The sequence below is a fragment of the Pteropus alecto genome, unplaced genomic scaffold, assembly GCF_000325575.1.
Source record: "Pteropus alecto unplaced genomic scaffold, ASM32557v1 scaffold106, whole genome shotgun sequence".
NCBI classification, from domain to species: Eukaryota; Metazoa; Chordata; class Mammalia; order Chiroptera; family Pteropodidae; genus Pteropus; species Pteropus alecto.
Window position 1 is genome coordinate 1,220,023 of NW_006442103.1, and position 15,588 is coordinate 1,235,610.

General features: G+C 35.5%; 1 protein-coding gene across 2 annotated transcripts in view; it reads right to left on the minus strand.

Moving 5' to 3' along the window:
- Nucleotides 1–15,588, minus strand: part of MRS2 (MRS2, magnesium transporter) — a 32,321-nt gene that overhangs the window by 4,603 nt on the left and 12,130 nt on the right. Inside the window, exons 5-11 of one of the 2 annotated variants that reach the window (XR_001517618.2) lie at nt 13,895–14,068; nt 12,129–12,259; nt 11,566–11,682; nt 8,497–8,649; nt 8,128–8,245; nt 3,278–3,391; nt 2,604–2,741 (exon numbers count right to left, since the gene is read on the minus strand). Coding sequence is in view for 1 of the 2 variants with exons in the window: in XM_006919536.3 (XP_006919598.2) it covers nt 2,661–2,741; nt 3,278–3,391; nt 8,128–8,245; nt 8,497–8,649; nt 11,566–11,682; nt 12,129–12,259; nt 13,895–14,068 (888 nt within the window). In the remaining variant the exon portion in view is untranslated. Of the gene's footprint in view, nt 1–183; nt 2,742–3,277; nt 3,392–8,127; nt 8,246–8,496; nt 8,650–11,565; nt 11,683–12,128; nt 12,260–13,894; nt 14,069–15,588 lie in introns of those variants that run through there. The other variant, XM_006919536.3, reaches the window with a different exon arrangement.

Consider the following 15,588-nt stretch of genomic DNA (forward strand, 5'->3'; position numbering starts at 1 on the left):
AGGATATATTTAACCATACTAACCCCTAAAGCGCTATATAAAAGTGATGTAAATTGTACTCCTACTGTTAACCTATATGACAAATATGTAAAAACCTGGCATACAGAAAAAAACACTATATATAATGTATTTGTCCAATAGATGAAATTTTCACTCCACTAAGTATCAACTATAGTTCCAAGCACTGATTCAAAATGTTTAATAACAAAAACAGAAATTCCTTGTTGGGTTTTAATCTCTTATTAACACAAATCTGAATTTATGCAATTTAACTTAAAATTACCTTTATTTCAAGATACCAGAACACATTTACGTATATTTGCAATTTCTGTCTTTCCACTGTCTATGTAACAATTTTCTTCAAAGCTAAAAAAGATCAGGATTCTTTGATGCCTTTGTGTGACAGACCTACCAGGCTAAATATGATTTGAAATGAGTTTGAGAATAAACTCAGGTCTGAGTTCCCTATTTCATGCACCACCCATTAGACCAACCGAAAGATATTTACTAAAGTAAATCCTAAATTTAAAGTGAGTTTAATATTGCAATTCCAAAAAACAAAGCTGTGTACAACTCGGAGTAACTCACTAAAATAAACAGCTTTTTAGTGATACTGTTTAGGGGTTATCATAGTCTGCTTACCAAGAATAAAGTGCTCCTAGTATCTTAAAATGAAATTTGTTCTGCCACATATTCTTAGAGGCCTTCCAAAGACAAATATAGTCAGTTAAGAGTCCTTGCACTTGTATATGTGAAATGGGATGACTGCTTGCTTAGTTTATGTGCTCAGTCTATTACTTTAAAATTTAAAACCACTGAACTTTGTGTTTTTTTGGCATAGGCTGTTTTATTAAGAGAACCTTAATATAAGAAGTATTCTGCTATCACCAAAACAGAGCTAGTTGACATTTTGAAATAATACCTGATCTAACCACCTTTGAGAATTTTATAAACCATTAGTAAGTTCCCTTCATCAGACTTGTGAGGTAGGTATTTTCCCTTTCATCTATGAGACATGACTCATCAAAAAAATTTTTTTTTTACCAAAGTCCACAAACCAACACCAGAAGGAAAAAAGACCAAAACTCTATCTATGCCCGATATTAGTCAAATCAAGTTCTGCAATCTAGGTTTCCAATTCTTTACGTCACAGTTAAGTAAAATTACTTATAATACAGTGATAAGACCAAAAATAGCAACAGTGCTTTGAGGTGTGCCAAAGAAGAGTATTACTGAACAGATCTGTACAGCCAGAGAGTGCTGCAGAGTCACATTCTAACAACCACACCTAAAGCATGCTCCTGACCCATGGCAAGTTGCCACGTGGGCCACGCACTGCTCCAAGCCCAGCCCAGCCTGTGCTGTCCCAGCTTCCTTCTAATGGCTTCTCATAACCGTACATGGAAGTGGAGAAAACTTTATTTGTAACTTCATCTGTTTTCTTTCAAATTAGCTAGTGGAATAGCAAGCATTATTATTTCTATTATCAAACCACTTGGTAAATGGACCTCTAATTTCCTTATGTGACATCTTATTATCAGGTGCTCCCCACATCATCAGGGTATGCATATTTAGGCTTTTCTTATGAGTATATTTGTAGTGCAAGGGCTTCTCTGGGCACTCTGAAATCTTCCACACATGCTTTTATGAGCAAGTATTAACTACAGTGTTCTGTTGCATAACTGCCTTTAACCTCCAGAAAATATAAAAAAGGTAGTTCAGAGGTTAAAGAAGATAGCAGCTTTAAGACTCAGATGTTAGCCATTTGTTGTGAAAACAAAAAGTGACCAAAGATCTAGAGTCTATTACCCTCCTTAGGAAGCTGACCTGCCAGCCTCTGAGGAGCAGGAGTACAGAGTAACTGTGCTACACACATTTTCCTTTTTCGGGGTTGGTTGGGGTGACACACCCATCTAATCTAAAAAATCAGCTATAAAACAATAACAGAATAGAAATACTTTGTAATCAACTCTACTTCCAAAGGCTTTAATTATAGCTAAGCAAAAAAGTTTCAGGGTTGAGAAAGTGAAAATTTAATTGGAATCTACATAAAGCTGATGTTAAATTATCATTGCCTTCTTTTTATTCACATTCCATAAAAAGGGGGCAACATATAACAAGGCTACGCCAGAGACTGATTTAAAGCAAACTTTCAGAGTTTGTTTTAAGGCTAACATGTATTCTGCTAGCTTTTCAGTCACCTGAGGGTAAGGAAATTTGCAAGAACATGATTCCCCATGCTATGAACTATGGCTACCTGATCTCTTAACTGGGTTTTTCAAGCTTCCAGGCTTCATTTGGCATTAAATGGCACTTTTCTTGATATGTATAAAATAAAACCTATATAACAATCTATTCTTGTGTTAAATTAATCTCTCCATGCCTCATGTCATGTCTATAAAAACAGCTCTTTATATTAGTAAGAAATAGAATTTTGACCTTTTACAAAGCAAGCACTTTGGTTCTCAGAATTCTGAAAATGCAACAAAGTTCTAGTATTGTTACAGCTGTATTTTTATCATCAGACAATTTAAATATCAATGATTTTTTCAAGTCTCTGATTCTATAAAATAATAAAAGTATCAGAAGTTTTCTATGAATACCATAAAAAATTCAGTTTTCAGCGAGTTGTTACTAATGGTTAAGACACTCCTGCTTGATCAAAGTCCATCTGGCCTGAAGCTGTGTTTCATTTCTATACTTCTATTTGCTTGAAGGTTCTTTTTAGGTAAAGAGGCCATCTGAATAAAGCAGGAAAATAAAATAATTTTAGTTTGCGTCTTAAAAAAAAAGCCACTAGTAAAATGATATAGGTAACTACTAAATGAAAGAATGACTACAAGCCACATGTATCTTAAGTAATTATTCCAGTGGTGTAAACTATAAGTAGATAAAGGAGATAAACTTTATACCTTTTCTTAATGACTATAAATGTTTTCTACATTTCAATTTTGGTTATGACAAAACCTACACCAAAATTACTAACATCTGTCTAGATATATAATGCTTATCACAGTCGCAAGCATATTTGCCACAAAATAAATATTTCTAATTGCCAAGCACTGTGATAGTAAGTGCTTTACACATAATTAACTATCAACACTATGAAGCAGGTGGCACTGACTTAACTGACAGATGGGGAAATTTAGGGAGGCTTAGAGAAAATGAACTTGCTCAGGGTCACCAAGCCTGTGAGGACTTAAGCCAAGGATGTATGACTTTAGAGCCCATGGTTGTGACCACTCTATTGTATTGCTGTGACCCAAACCCTTCATACCATGGGTGGCAAAGGAGCTTCTAGCTGTCGTCCAAGGAAAGACAGCAAACGCCTCCAGATTAGGCCACTTCCCATAAACATAATTCCCGTAATCAGCCAAAACACTCTATGGTCCTAAAAGAGAACACAATTAATTTCAATTAGAAAAGGCTAGGTTCTTAGCAATAAGATTTCCTGAACTATTATTGCCCCAGAATTTTAAAAAAGCCTTTTATTATTCCTACAACTCTTTCCTATAGAGAAGAAATAAGAACAAGTGCCTTGATAGCACACAGAGACCAAGAATCAGAGACTAAATCAGAAGGGAAACATGATTTAAAAAGGTTTATTTTCTAATAATCTATAAGCCAAACATAATTGCTTTTACTATGCATTTCTGTCCAGTATTTGTTTATATGCATGCAAATTTTAGTAGTTATCAGTTATCACATAGGACATACAACTTAATTTTTTTGCTTATAGCCAGAGTTACCAAACTGTGAGCTGAGGTGCCTTCGGCATAACACTCCAGAGTATTTTAAATTTCCAAGGGACACACAGTGACATTTGTGGAATGCCATGAGAACTGCTGCTCTTAAATTGTTCTATTTAACTATTGCATAAAACAAACTTAACAAACTATAAAAGAAACTGGTCCAGGGATGCTGTGAAAAAATTACTAAGACACTAAAAGCATTGAGAATCAATAAAGTTTGTGAACCTGACTTACTGTATGTTTTCTCTGTCATTTTCAAAATTATATTTCTGCAGTATAATGTTTTGAGTGCATGTGTTAATGTACCGAATCACAGAATTTATATTTTATCTACAACAGGAAAGGAATCCCACCTATAGCTATGCCATTAGTTGGTTATCAGTGATAAATTGGTTAATTCCAGTGATGAAGGGCTCATTTCCTCCAAGGTAGTCTGTGACAAAAATGATCAGTTATCACTGATGAAAATTCATGTCACATATTAAGCAGAAATCTGCCTTTTAACATGAAGTTAGTTGTCAGATACATGATATCAGGAAGACAAGTGCTAACATGAGTTAACTGTTTTTTGGATGAACACACTTTCAGTTATCCAGAAAAAGGTCTCTCATTTAGTAGGTGAAAACTCTGTTTTAATGAGATTTAGCATATACGGATTACCACCCTTCTCTGACGTAAACTGGTTCTGTAATCCCCTGTAAATCAAAAGTCTGGGAATGCCAAATTGTGATAACCTTGAGAGATAGGCAAGTTCAAACCAAGCTCAAAATTCCATGTGCCATTAAAACACACAGCACAGTGTGGGTGTGAGACCTGTAGGAAATTAAAGAAGGGAACAAGTTTCTGAGAGTTGGAGACTTTAATGCTCCCTCTATTTGGGGTGTGCCCTGAAGTACTAAGTGTTCAAACTCTGATGCTCTTCGTCTCCTCCAATGTTTAGTCTATTTACTCACTTAGAAATAAGATTCCTAGATTATCTCGATGTGCCAGTAGCTAAAAAAAGCACTGAAAACTGATGGAAACAATGTCAGAGGGGACCAAAATGCCATCATCGTAGTAGGGACTGGAACATCTACAAATATTGAAGGAAATACACAGTACTCAGAACCCAGCATAAAAGGGTCAAATAATAGTATGACAAATTATATAACTCATTGACTAAAGTAAGAATCCCATGAATCCATACTGATGTAAATAAATAACTAGTGGAGAAGGAAATGCTCTACTTTACAACTAACAAATGCAGGAAGAGTTGATGGAATTTAAAAAATCACCATTTAGTAATCATCATAGTTAATACTTGATTCAGGCATGAACTGATTTTAGATCAATTAGTGGATGCTAAACGCAGAGGGTGAAAATTTGATGAATAACAGAATTTTTACATAGTCTCAAAGTATGTCCCTACAAGATACTTAATTCCATAGAATGAAAAAAGAGTAACTACAGGAGAGAACGTTGGCAGATACCACCTTAATCTAATAATCGAAATTAATGTCACCAGTAAGGGGACACATTGCTATCATGTGTCTTCTGATGGGATTCAATGTAAAGAACACATGGACACATGCCTAACCAGAACACAATAATGAAGAAAGAGGGTCGGGGTCAAATAACTGACCTGCAGTGTTTGTGAATATCAAGGCCATGAAAGAAAGACTGAAACACTGGTCTAGACTAAAGGAGACTGAAGAGACATGACAACTATATGTAACATGTGAGCTAAGATTTTTCTATAAGATAAAGAACATTCCTTAGATAAGGCACAATGTGAACAGGGTCTATAGACTGGAAAAGTGTTTCAATGTTAATTTCCTCATTTTGACAACTGTACTGTGGATATGTAAGAGAATGTACAAGTTTTTAGGAAATAATATACTGAAGTATTTAGAGGTAAAAAGGCGTCACATTTGTTGCTTATTCTCAAATTGTTTAGAAAAAAAGTACGTACAGATACAGATAGAATGATAGAGAGCAAATGTGAAAAATGCTGGTGTTTGAAAAATCTGGATGAAGGCTACATGGGACTTCTTTGACTACTCTTAGAGTAGTTTGAAATTATGTTAAAAAGTATATAAAAAAGTTTTTCCTATCCTAGATTCACCATTGCAAATCTTAACTAACTATACAGGAACAGACACTTAAGTATCCATGGATTTAATGAACAAGTTTCAACTATTCTTCCACAAACCCAGAGATGTGTAATTTATAACTCAGATGAGGCACTGATCTGAACCTTGTTCGGAGCCAATTACCCAGTTAGCACTGAGCAAGCCTAGCTCACTACCTACCACTCATATCTCATCAAAACTGAGTTGCTCTTTATTTAGGATTACATATGCTGGAACTAGGAAGACATTTCTAAAAATTATTTCTTCTTTGGAAAATAGGCATTAAATGAGAGAAAATATTAGAGAAAGTATAAAATAGTGTTAGCCTGTAGAGTATATTTACATAAACATGATTCTTAATCAAAATGATTTGAGAGAAAGACAGGAACTTGTACGGAGTTCTGTAGTCAAATTGGGGAATTAGCAAAGGTCTCTAGAAGTACCTTCTGAGAACATCAAGGGTCAGACTATGTTGCACAAGATATTTTGCTTACTTCTGAACTTTCTAATAGTCTAGATTTGGGCTCAAAAGCCTCCAAAAGATTCCTATCACAATTAAGTAAGTCCAAACCCTTACCATGCTCTACAAAATCAACACAATCCCCCACTTGTCTGTCCTCTGACTTCACTCCCTACTTCGAACCACCTTTTAACCACTCTGCCTTCTTGCTGGTTCTTGAACAAACTCAGCTCTGTCTGTCTTTACATATGTGGTTCCCTCTGCCTAGAACACTCCCCAGATCTCCCCACTTTCTCCTTTCATTCGGGTCTCTGCTCTAGTGTCACCTCCTCAGAAAGACCTTCCTTGACTACCCTACCTCTAAAATGCCCCTCATCTCACCACCACCTCCTAACATTTTCTATCCCTTTATCTGGCTTTACTTTTCTTTATGGCACTTACCACCTAACATACTGTGTATGTTTATTCTCTCCTCCTCCACTATAATGTAACCTCCACAAGGCACTAAATAGGCACTAAAAAGCATGTTTGTTATGATGAATGAACAAACATATTACGTTTTTCTTCTACATCTTATTATAAGGAACATTAAAAATGACTAATACATACTGCCTCACAGGGCTTATGATCTTTTGAAGACTTTAAACAGTAAATGCAAATTTGAGGAACATGGCAAATGGAAAATGTGGTATTATTTGGGGAGATATAACAAGGGGAGTAATTTTATTTGGCTGGATCGGGTGCTCAGTCAATGAAGATCCTCCTTGGGTGTGACATGTAAGTTGAGATCTGAGAGACAAGAGGTTAGCTAGGGCAAAAAGGTGGGAGCTAAGGAGAGATGTGTAGAGGCAGCATGAAGGAGAAGAAAAACTGCAGATGAAACTGACCGTGAGAGCAACGTAGCTGGAGACAGGATGGAGGTATGGGTACAGCAGACTGGGAAAATCCTTACAAGTAAAAGCCTTACGGGTCAAGTAGATTCGATTTTTATCTTGAAGGCAATTAAAAGCTACTGAATAGTTTTAGACAGAAGAGTGAGCACCAGATTTGCTTCTTTTAAAAACCACTTTTTAAAAGCAATCAGTGGTTCTGATGAGATGATATCGGTTGGACGAGAGGGACAGCACAGACACAATAGAACAGACCTGTTAGGTTAATCAGGACACAGAATCCAGAGCCAGAGTATGCCAAATGCAGATTCAGATTCATTTCTAGATACTTGACAGTAAGATATGTTCTGAAAATACAAGGCAACAATGACATGAACAGCTCTGTGAGTTCAGTGTCATGTTAGCATGGAAAGGCAGCAGAGAAGAGTGGAAAATGCAAATCTTTGGGTTCAAATCCTAACTCCATTATTTTCTAGCTCTGTAGCCTTGGGCATGTTACTTAAGTTTTCTGAGCCTCACTTTTCTCACCTATAAAGGGGGAAAATATATCCATTCTCAGAGTTGTGATGACTGAGCCAAATAAAGCATGCAAACTAGGAACATTGCCAGACGGACACATAAGAATTAAAAGAAATAAAAATCCTTCACTGACACTGTCTCACAGGGTAACACTGTTTTATCAAACCCTTCCAATGTGTAGTTAACATCTTTTGGGAAACATAAGGTAACCTAGGCTATACTTATATATTATAACAGAGTCTAGCAATATTGCCTGAATTTTAAATGAATTAGAGTACATATTTTATTTCATTAGGGGAGTACACATATGAAGACTTTCTTTGTAAAATCCATTTACAAAACGGATCTTTAAAACATTAAAAAAATAATCTCTAGATTACTAAATACATTCTAACCTCTTCAAGGGAAGATTCCAAATTCATTCCAAAAGCAACTCCCATTAGTCCAAAGAGTGAAATAGAGAATGTTCCCATGGTCAACTGCAGGTTCAATCTCATCATCACATTGCGGTGGCTAGAAAGAACACCTAGTTAGATCAGAAGAGCCAACTATACACAGCAAATCCACCAAATAATCTATTAAAACAACACAGAATAAATGTATACCTTAAAAAGAAAAAAAGACGCACTTCCATGAAGTAGCCATAGATGATAACAATGGTACAATTCCTTCCAAAATGACAACTCCTTAAAAGCTTTATTACTTTACAATAATTATTTTATAAAGAAAACACTTACTGATTGTTTTATACGATGCTTTCTTACCTGTCCAGATTGATGAATATAATACTCTGTGAATCGTCAATCAGCACCCTAAGTTCCCGAGCTGCGTTGGAAAGATCTTCGGCTAATCGGTAGTAGTTTTCTAGTAGCAACTCCATCTCTTCTGCATGGTCAATTCCAGTGCTGCTCTTTTCACTTCAATTACATGAGTTAACATAATTAACATGCCCCTGATATATGCACCATACATTTAGGACTGAAAAACTTCCTGAATTAGTACATAATATGCAGCTACCAATGAAAACACTAGCTTTCGTCTTCTCTATTATTATAATTGAGGCCAATCTGTAAGTGGCTTTATCACTTGATCCTAAACAGGTAACTCTAGGGCACAGGTTCCATCCTTATACAGGCTAGGTAGCTTCATTGTGTTTCATAGCCCCAATTCAAAATGCTTTCATGAAACATACACTATCAGTTACAAGAAAATCCAGATGTGTGAATGCTGATGTATTAGTGAAAATAAGAACAAATCAGGCAAAACCAAAAGAACAATAAGAACAAATCAGGCAAAAACAAAACCAAAAACTAAAATTGAACATAAAGGACATGTCCTTTCCACAATCTATAGCTTCAATGCACTCTGTATCAAAATACCAATAGCACTTTTAACAGAACTAGAACAAATAATCCTAAAATTTATATGGAACCACAAAAGACCCTGAATAGCCACAGCAATCTTGAGAAAGAACAACAAAGTGGAAGGTATCACGCTACATGATAGCAAACTACACTACAAGGCTTTAGTAATCAGAGCAGCATGGTTCTGGCGTAAAAACAGACACACAGATCAATGGAACAGAAAAGAAAACCCAGAAATAAACCCATGCCTATATGGTCAATTAACCTATGACAAAGAAGGCAAGAATAAACAATGGGGAAAAAACAGTCTACTGAATAAATGGTATTGGGAAAATAAGAGATATGTGCAAAAGATGAAACTAGACCACTTTCTTACACCATATACCAAAATAAACTCCAAATGGATTAAAGACTTAAACGTAAGACCTGAAACCATGAAACTCCTAGAAGAAAATATAGAAACTCTCTGACATCCTTCTTAGTAGCAAGGGAAAAGAAAAAATAAACAAATGGGACTACATCAAACTAAAAAGTTTTTGCACAGTAAAGTAAACCACCAACAAAAGGAAAAGACAACCTACTGCATGGGAGAAGATATCTGCCAATGATACAGCTGTTAAGGGGTTAATATACAAAATTCAAAAAGAACCTGTACAACTTAACACCAAAAAAAACACAAAGAATCCAATTAAAAAACCGAAAGACAATCTGAATAGGCATTTCTCCAGAGGACATACAGATGGCGAATAGACACATGAAAAGATGTTCAACATTACTAATCATCAGAGAAATGGAAATTAAAACTATGAGATATCACCTCACACCTGTCAGAATACCTGTTATCAATAAGAGTATTTGCAAGGATGTGAAGAAAAGGGAACTCTTGTGTACTGTTGGTGGGACTGCAAATTGGTACAGTCACTATGGAAAACAGCATGGCGGTCCCTCACAATATTAAAAATAGAACTATATGATACAGCAATTCTACTTTTGGATATCTAAAGAAATAAAAAAACAGTTCAAAAAGATATGTGCATTCCTATGTTCACTGCAGGGTTATTTACAAAAGCCAAGATATGAAAACCTAAATGCCCATCAACAGAAGACTAGATAAAGATGACGTTGTACATATATACAATTGACTACTACTTGGCCATAAAAAATAATGAAATCTTACCATTCACAACAACATGGATGGATCTAGAGGGTATTATGCAAAGTGAAATAAGTCAGACAGAAGAAAACAAACATCATATGATTTCACTTACATGTGGAATCTAAAGAAAATAAACAAGATGGAAACAGGCTCATAGATACAGAGAACTGATGGTTGTCAGATGGGAGGGGGTTTGGGGAGCTAGGTGAAAAAGATGAAGGGATTAAGAAATACAAAGTGATAGTTACAAAATAGGGGGATACAAAGTATAGCACAGGGAAAATAGTCAATAATATTGTAATAACTATGCGTAGTGTCAGGTGGGTACTAGACTAATCAGGAGGATCATTTCATAAATTATATAAATGTCTAAGCACCATGCTGTACATCTGAAATTAATATAATACTCAATGTCAACTGTAATGGAAAAAAGAGCATTTCCTTCCCAAGGTAAATACATGTCATTTTATATATGAAGAAAATGTTTATGAATGATGACAATACATAGTTATTTTGCCCCCCTTACCTATACTCCCATCCTACCAAAAAGAATAAATGGAAACAGAGTACTTGGTAAGATACTTATATTGTAAAGCCTATTCGAGATAGACTGGCTTAATAAGCAAAGCAAACAAGAATAACAAGTGTATTCATGTTTCTGCTTCTGCATATTTTTGCTGTAATAGCTCTTTTTATCTTAATGTTTTCTTTGTTAGAATACACATAACTAACTTCTCGAAATACTTAAAAAATCTGTACAGACTGTGGAAACTATATACATTACAAAACTGTCTGTATTAACTTCTGATAGTGGTCCACAAAGAACAAAATGAAATATTTTGAGTACTTAAAAAAGTTAAGTACGTACAAGAAGAATAAATGATTTCTAAATTCATAAGACATAAAGGTTTATACGATGAAAATTTTTGTATTAGACCAAACTTACAGGATATATGCCAATGTATTACTCAAAAAAAACCTGTGTTAATCTCTCTCCCTCTCTTCCACTGTATCTTCTAGGTAAGTTATTTGGGTAGCTGTGTGGACCATTTTGGTGGTCAGTCCCTTGAAAATAAAGGTGATGGAGTGTTTATATTCATCACACACCAGCACATGCTGTATACACAGTATGCACTCAATATATCCTGTTACACTGAATTAGATGCAATACAGCACAGGAAATAGTACAACAATTGGGGATAAAAAGTGCCTATATTATCTAGCCCAGAAAAATGTTATGTTCTCTATGAAAAATAATCCTGATAAGACAGAAGACTGATTCTAAGACAATAACAAAGCAGGACCGTACTTACAAGACCTGTGGGTCACTCCATTTGGTTAGACAGAGCTCCTCCAACAACTCTTCTTCATCCAAGATCTCCAAAATTGACTCTTTGAAAATTTTAATATCTGTCTCTAACTCTGAAAGACTGTAAGAATATTGTTCAGAAATGACCTATAGACTTATAACAACATGTCACTGTAAGAATAGTGACTTCTTAGGGTATCTTATTAAGTAGATCCACACATACATTCATGATAAACACTCACTTGTAAAAAAATATTTTGATATTTACCATGCAGATTAGGAATCAACTCCCAAACCAAAGCTACATAATAGAGCTATAGCACTTCGTGCAAAATATCTTTGAGGAGATATTACTCTGTGTGCCCCTTCTGGCTCAATTTCCACCAAGGCTACTTTCGTACTCTGAAGGGACTGAGAGTAGTTGTTACCATTTGCAAAATTAGCTGGCATTTTAAAAATAGGTAATAATCACACTACTTTTATATCTGAATTTATGCTAAACATTTTGCTGTTAAAACTACTAAAAGAGAAGTTAAAAATATTTGTGTCTCAATTACCAACATTTACCTTTTGCTGTTTTGTAGTAAGATATGCAGTTTGCTTCTGTCTACAGAAGAGTGTTTGGGATCCACTAAAGCTTCCAACGTGTCAAGAATCAGTGGCTGCAAAATGCTCAGTTTCCCCTGAAGAGTGCTGATCTAGATAACAATATGACCTTTCATAAGAATTAAAACAACCTTTTTAGAATACTCAGGGTCAGGGAATCTTCTGATTAAATACAGAAATGTAGAATAGTTAGGACAGCTGGCAACATTTCAAAACACAGTCATTGCTAAAATGCCTATTTCAGATGATTCAAAAACTTGTTCTCTTCGGTTAAAAGATAACCATACATAATGTTATTACCAGGTTCACATTAGATTGATAGGGAATTAACACTTACAAGAGTCTTCCCTTACAAACACTTGTTATGAAAGAATGGAAGATTGATTAATTAAAATAAAATCTGCCATTCTGTGGTTAAAACACAAACTTCACATTTGGTAAACAATACCTATACTCTATATAAACAGAATAGAATTCGAAATTTCTGTGAACAAAACTTTGAAAACTGAAACATAACTTGAATTTTAAAAATACAACAAAACAGTGTAAAGTCAAAAGTATACTTCGTATTCAGGTTAATATAGGCACAACTGATATTCAACAGGTACGCACTGATATACCAGTTGTTAAAATACTGAAATATTTCCATACCAACTAGTAAACAGCACAACAGTAACTGAATTAAGCAGTAAAATTAATGATATAAATGCCAGTATATACTCTATCTCAGCATGAGCTCCTATGGGCTTCCTCAGCCTGTGCAGCCTGCCACTGACCATCATTTGCACCTTTTCTCTTCTCTTTCTTTCTCTCTCCCGTTTTTTTGCTTAGTAACTATGCTCCAACTGGTCACCATCTCATTGGCTGGTACTAGTTGGTGCTGTTGTGCAATTAACCTTAGCATGGAATACAGCCATCTCCTACTCCATCAGTAGAATGAAGCAGACAAAAGAGAAGGGTACCAGGTTCACCCAATCCCTGCCTTCCTCATGTCCCCATTACCCTCCTCCTCTTCCTACTCTGGTTAGGTGCTAAGAGCATTCCTAGCACCAACATTTACATTCCTGAATAGTACTATCCTAATAGTATTATTAGGAAAGAAAAGATAATGACAGATTTGTGGGGACCAGGAAAGCAGTGGCCATCCTTGTTCAGGGCCTGACAGGATCGCCATACATCCATTGATTTAATGTGAAAGTCATTAGAGGAAGTGTACGTGGTTCCAACGTCAAACTGGGTCTCAAACAAAGGCTTTCATTTAGCTGCCTCAAACAAAGCAAAGAATGATTTGGAAAGTATTAGAATGATTTGATGAATGATTTGCGCTATAATATTTATCACATGTAAGCACTTTTACAATATACATACAATTTAATTTAGAGAATAAAATACATTTAAAACTTTTTTGATATGTTCATTTCTATCATATTTAGGACAAGTACTTTGAACCATTGCCCCTGAATACAGGTATTAAAATTGTACAAAGGGTAGCCAAATTGAAATGTGCTTCAATGAATGTCATAATATGACTCTCAAAACCTAGATCTGATTGGGTCATAAAGTTAAAAATTAAGTACACTCTTCATACAGGACCTTTAGAGATGTTTTTGTCTGGAGTGAGAGTATGATTATAACAAGTGCCATGGAAACAATACCAATTTGTTTTCCTACTATATATAATTTTAAAACCAGAACTAATTCAAGAAACTAAATAAATACAGGCTTACCCAATACTGCAGGAGTGCTTCTATAGCTCTAAATTCAAAAGGTAAAGGGTATGTGACAAGTTGACCCTCTCCAGCCAGCTGTGAAGGCAGTTCCCGGAATAGCCATTGCTCTAGATTTAAATTACGATAATCCAATATCAGAAGACACTCTGGAGTTATCACAGCTTTCAAATACTGGGGAAAAAAAAGAACATATATGTAAATGTACACATACATATACATGCATATATGTATATGCAAGTTGTAGAGCTGTAGGAAAAATATAAGTCATAAAATAGGATTTAATACTCTTAATTTTGAATTAAGCCTAAATCAAATCACTATTCATTTGGTTTTTCAAAAAAAAAACCCGACATAGTATTTTTTTTCAAGAAAGGAAGCCTAATACATATGTAAGTCTTCATACCTCTAACTCACTCTCAACAGAACCAGAATTAAATTATGTATTATGACTACCATGCTAACTAACCGGGAGAAAAATAGGGATAATGGAAACAAGGTAAGGTCTTCTTAAAAATCATGTATTCAGTACACTTTAAGAAAAGACTTAGCTTAATTAGATTACTTTGGCTGAAATGGGAAAGTTTCCTTTTTAAAATAAAATATCACCTTTTAAAAATATCAATAGTAAGCTATTCTAAAATTAAGAAGATAAAACTTATTAGCTTTAGTGCTCTAATTTAGAGCACTATGGACTTTCAGTCAAGATGACAGAGAAACTCAACACTGTACACACTTCCTCCCATGATCATATCAAAATTACAACTATAGAACCACCACCCTTGAGAACCACCTGAAGACTATGTAAACAGAAATCTTATAACTAAGGATACACAGAAAAAGCCACATTGATACGGGTGGGGGTGGGGGCATTGAGAGGCAGAATGGGCTGGTCCCACATCCCATTGTGGCTGTTCAAAATCAGGAGGAAAATAACATCAGGGATATCTCAGCAGTGGAGGTCCCCACTGAGGGGCCAGAGGTCAACGCTCCAAATCAGGTAAATGTACACATACATATACATGCATATATGTATATGCAAGTTGTAGAGCTGTAGGAAAAATATAAGTCATAAAATAGGATTTAATACTCTTAATTTTGAATTAAGCCTAAATCAAATCACTATTCATTTGGTTTTTCAAAAAAAAAACCCGACATAGTATTTTTTTTCAAGAAAGGAAGCCTAATACATATGTAAGTCTTCATACCTCTAAGTCACTCTCAACAGAACCAGAATTAAATTATGTATTATGACTACCATGCTAACTAACCGTGAGAAAAATAGGGATAATGGAAACAAGGTAAGGTCTTCTTAAAAGTCATGTATTCAGTACACTTTAAGAAAAGACTTAGACTGAGACTCCATCAAACTAATTAACACCATTCACCCTGTAAACAGAAATCTTATAACTAAGGATACACAGAAAAAGCCACATTGATACGGGTGGGGGTGGGGGCATTGAGAGGCAGAATGGGCTGGTCCCACATCCCATTGTGGCTGTTCAAAATCAGGAGGAAAATAACATCAGGGATATCTCAGCAGTGGAGGTCCCCACTGAGGAGCAAGAGGTCACAGCTCCAAATCAGGCTCCCCAGCCCAGGTCACCGGTGATAGGAAGAGGAGTCCCTATAACATCTGGCTATGAAAACCAGCGGGGATAGCATCTGAGACGAAGGGCTGCTGGAGCCCCAGG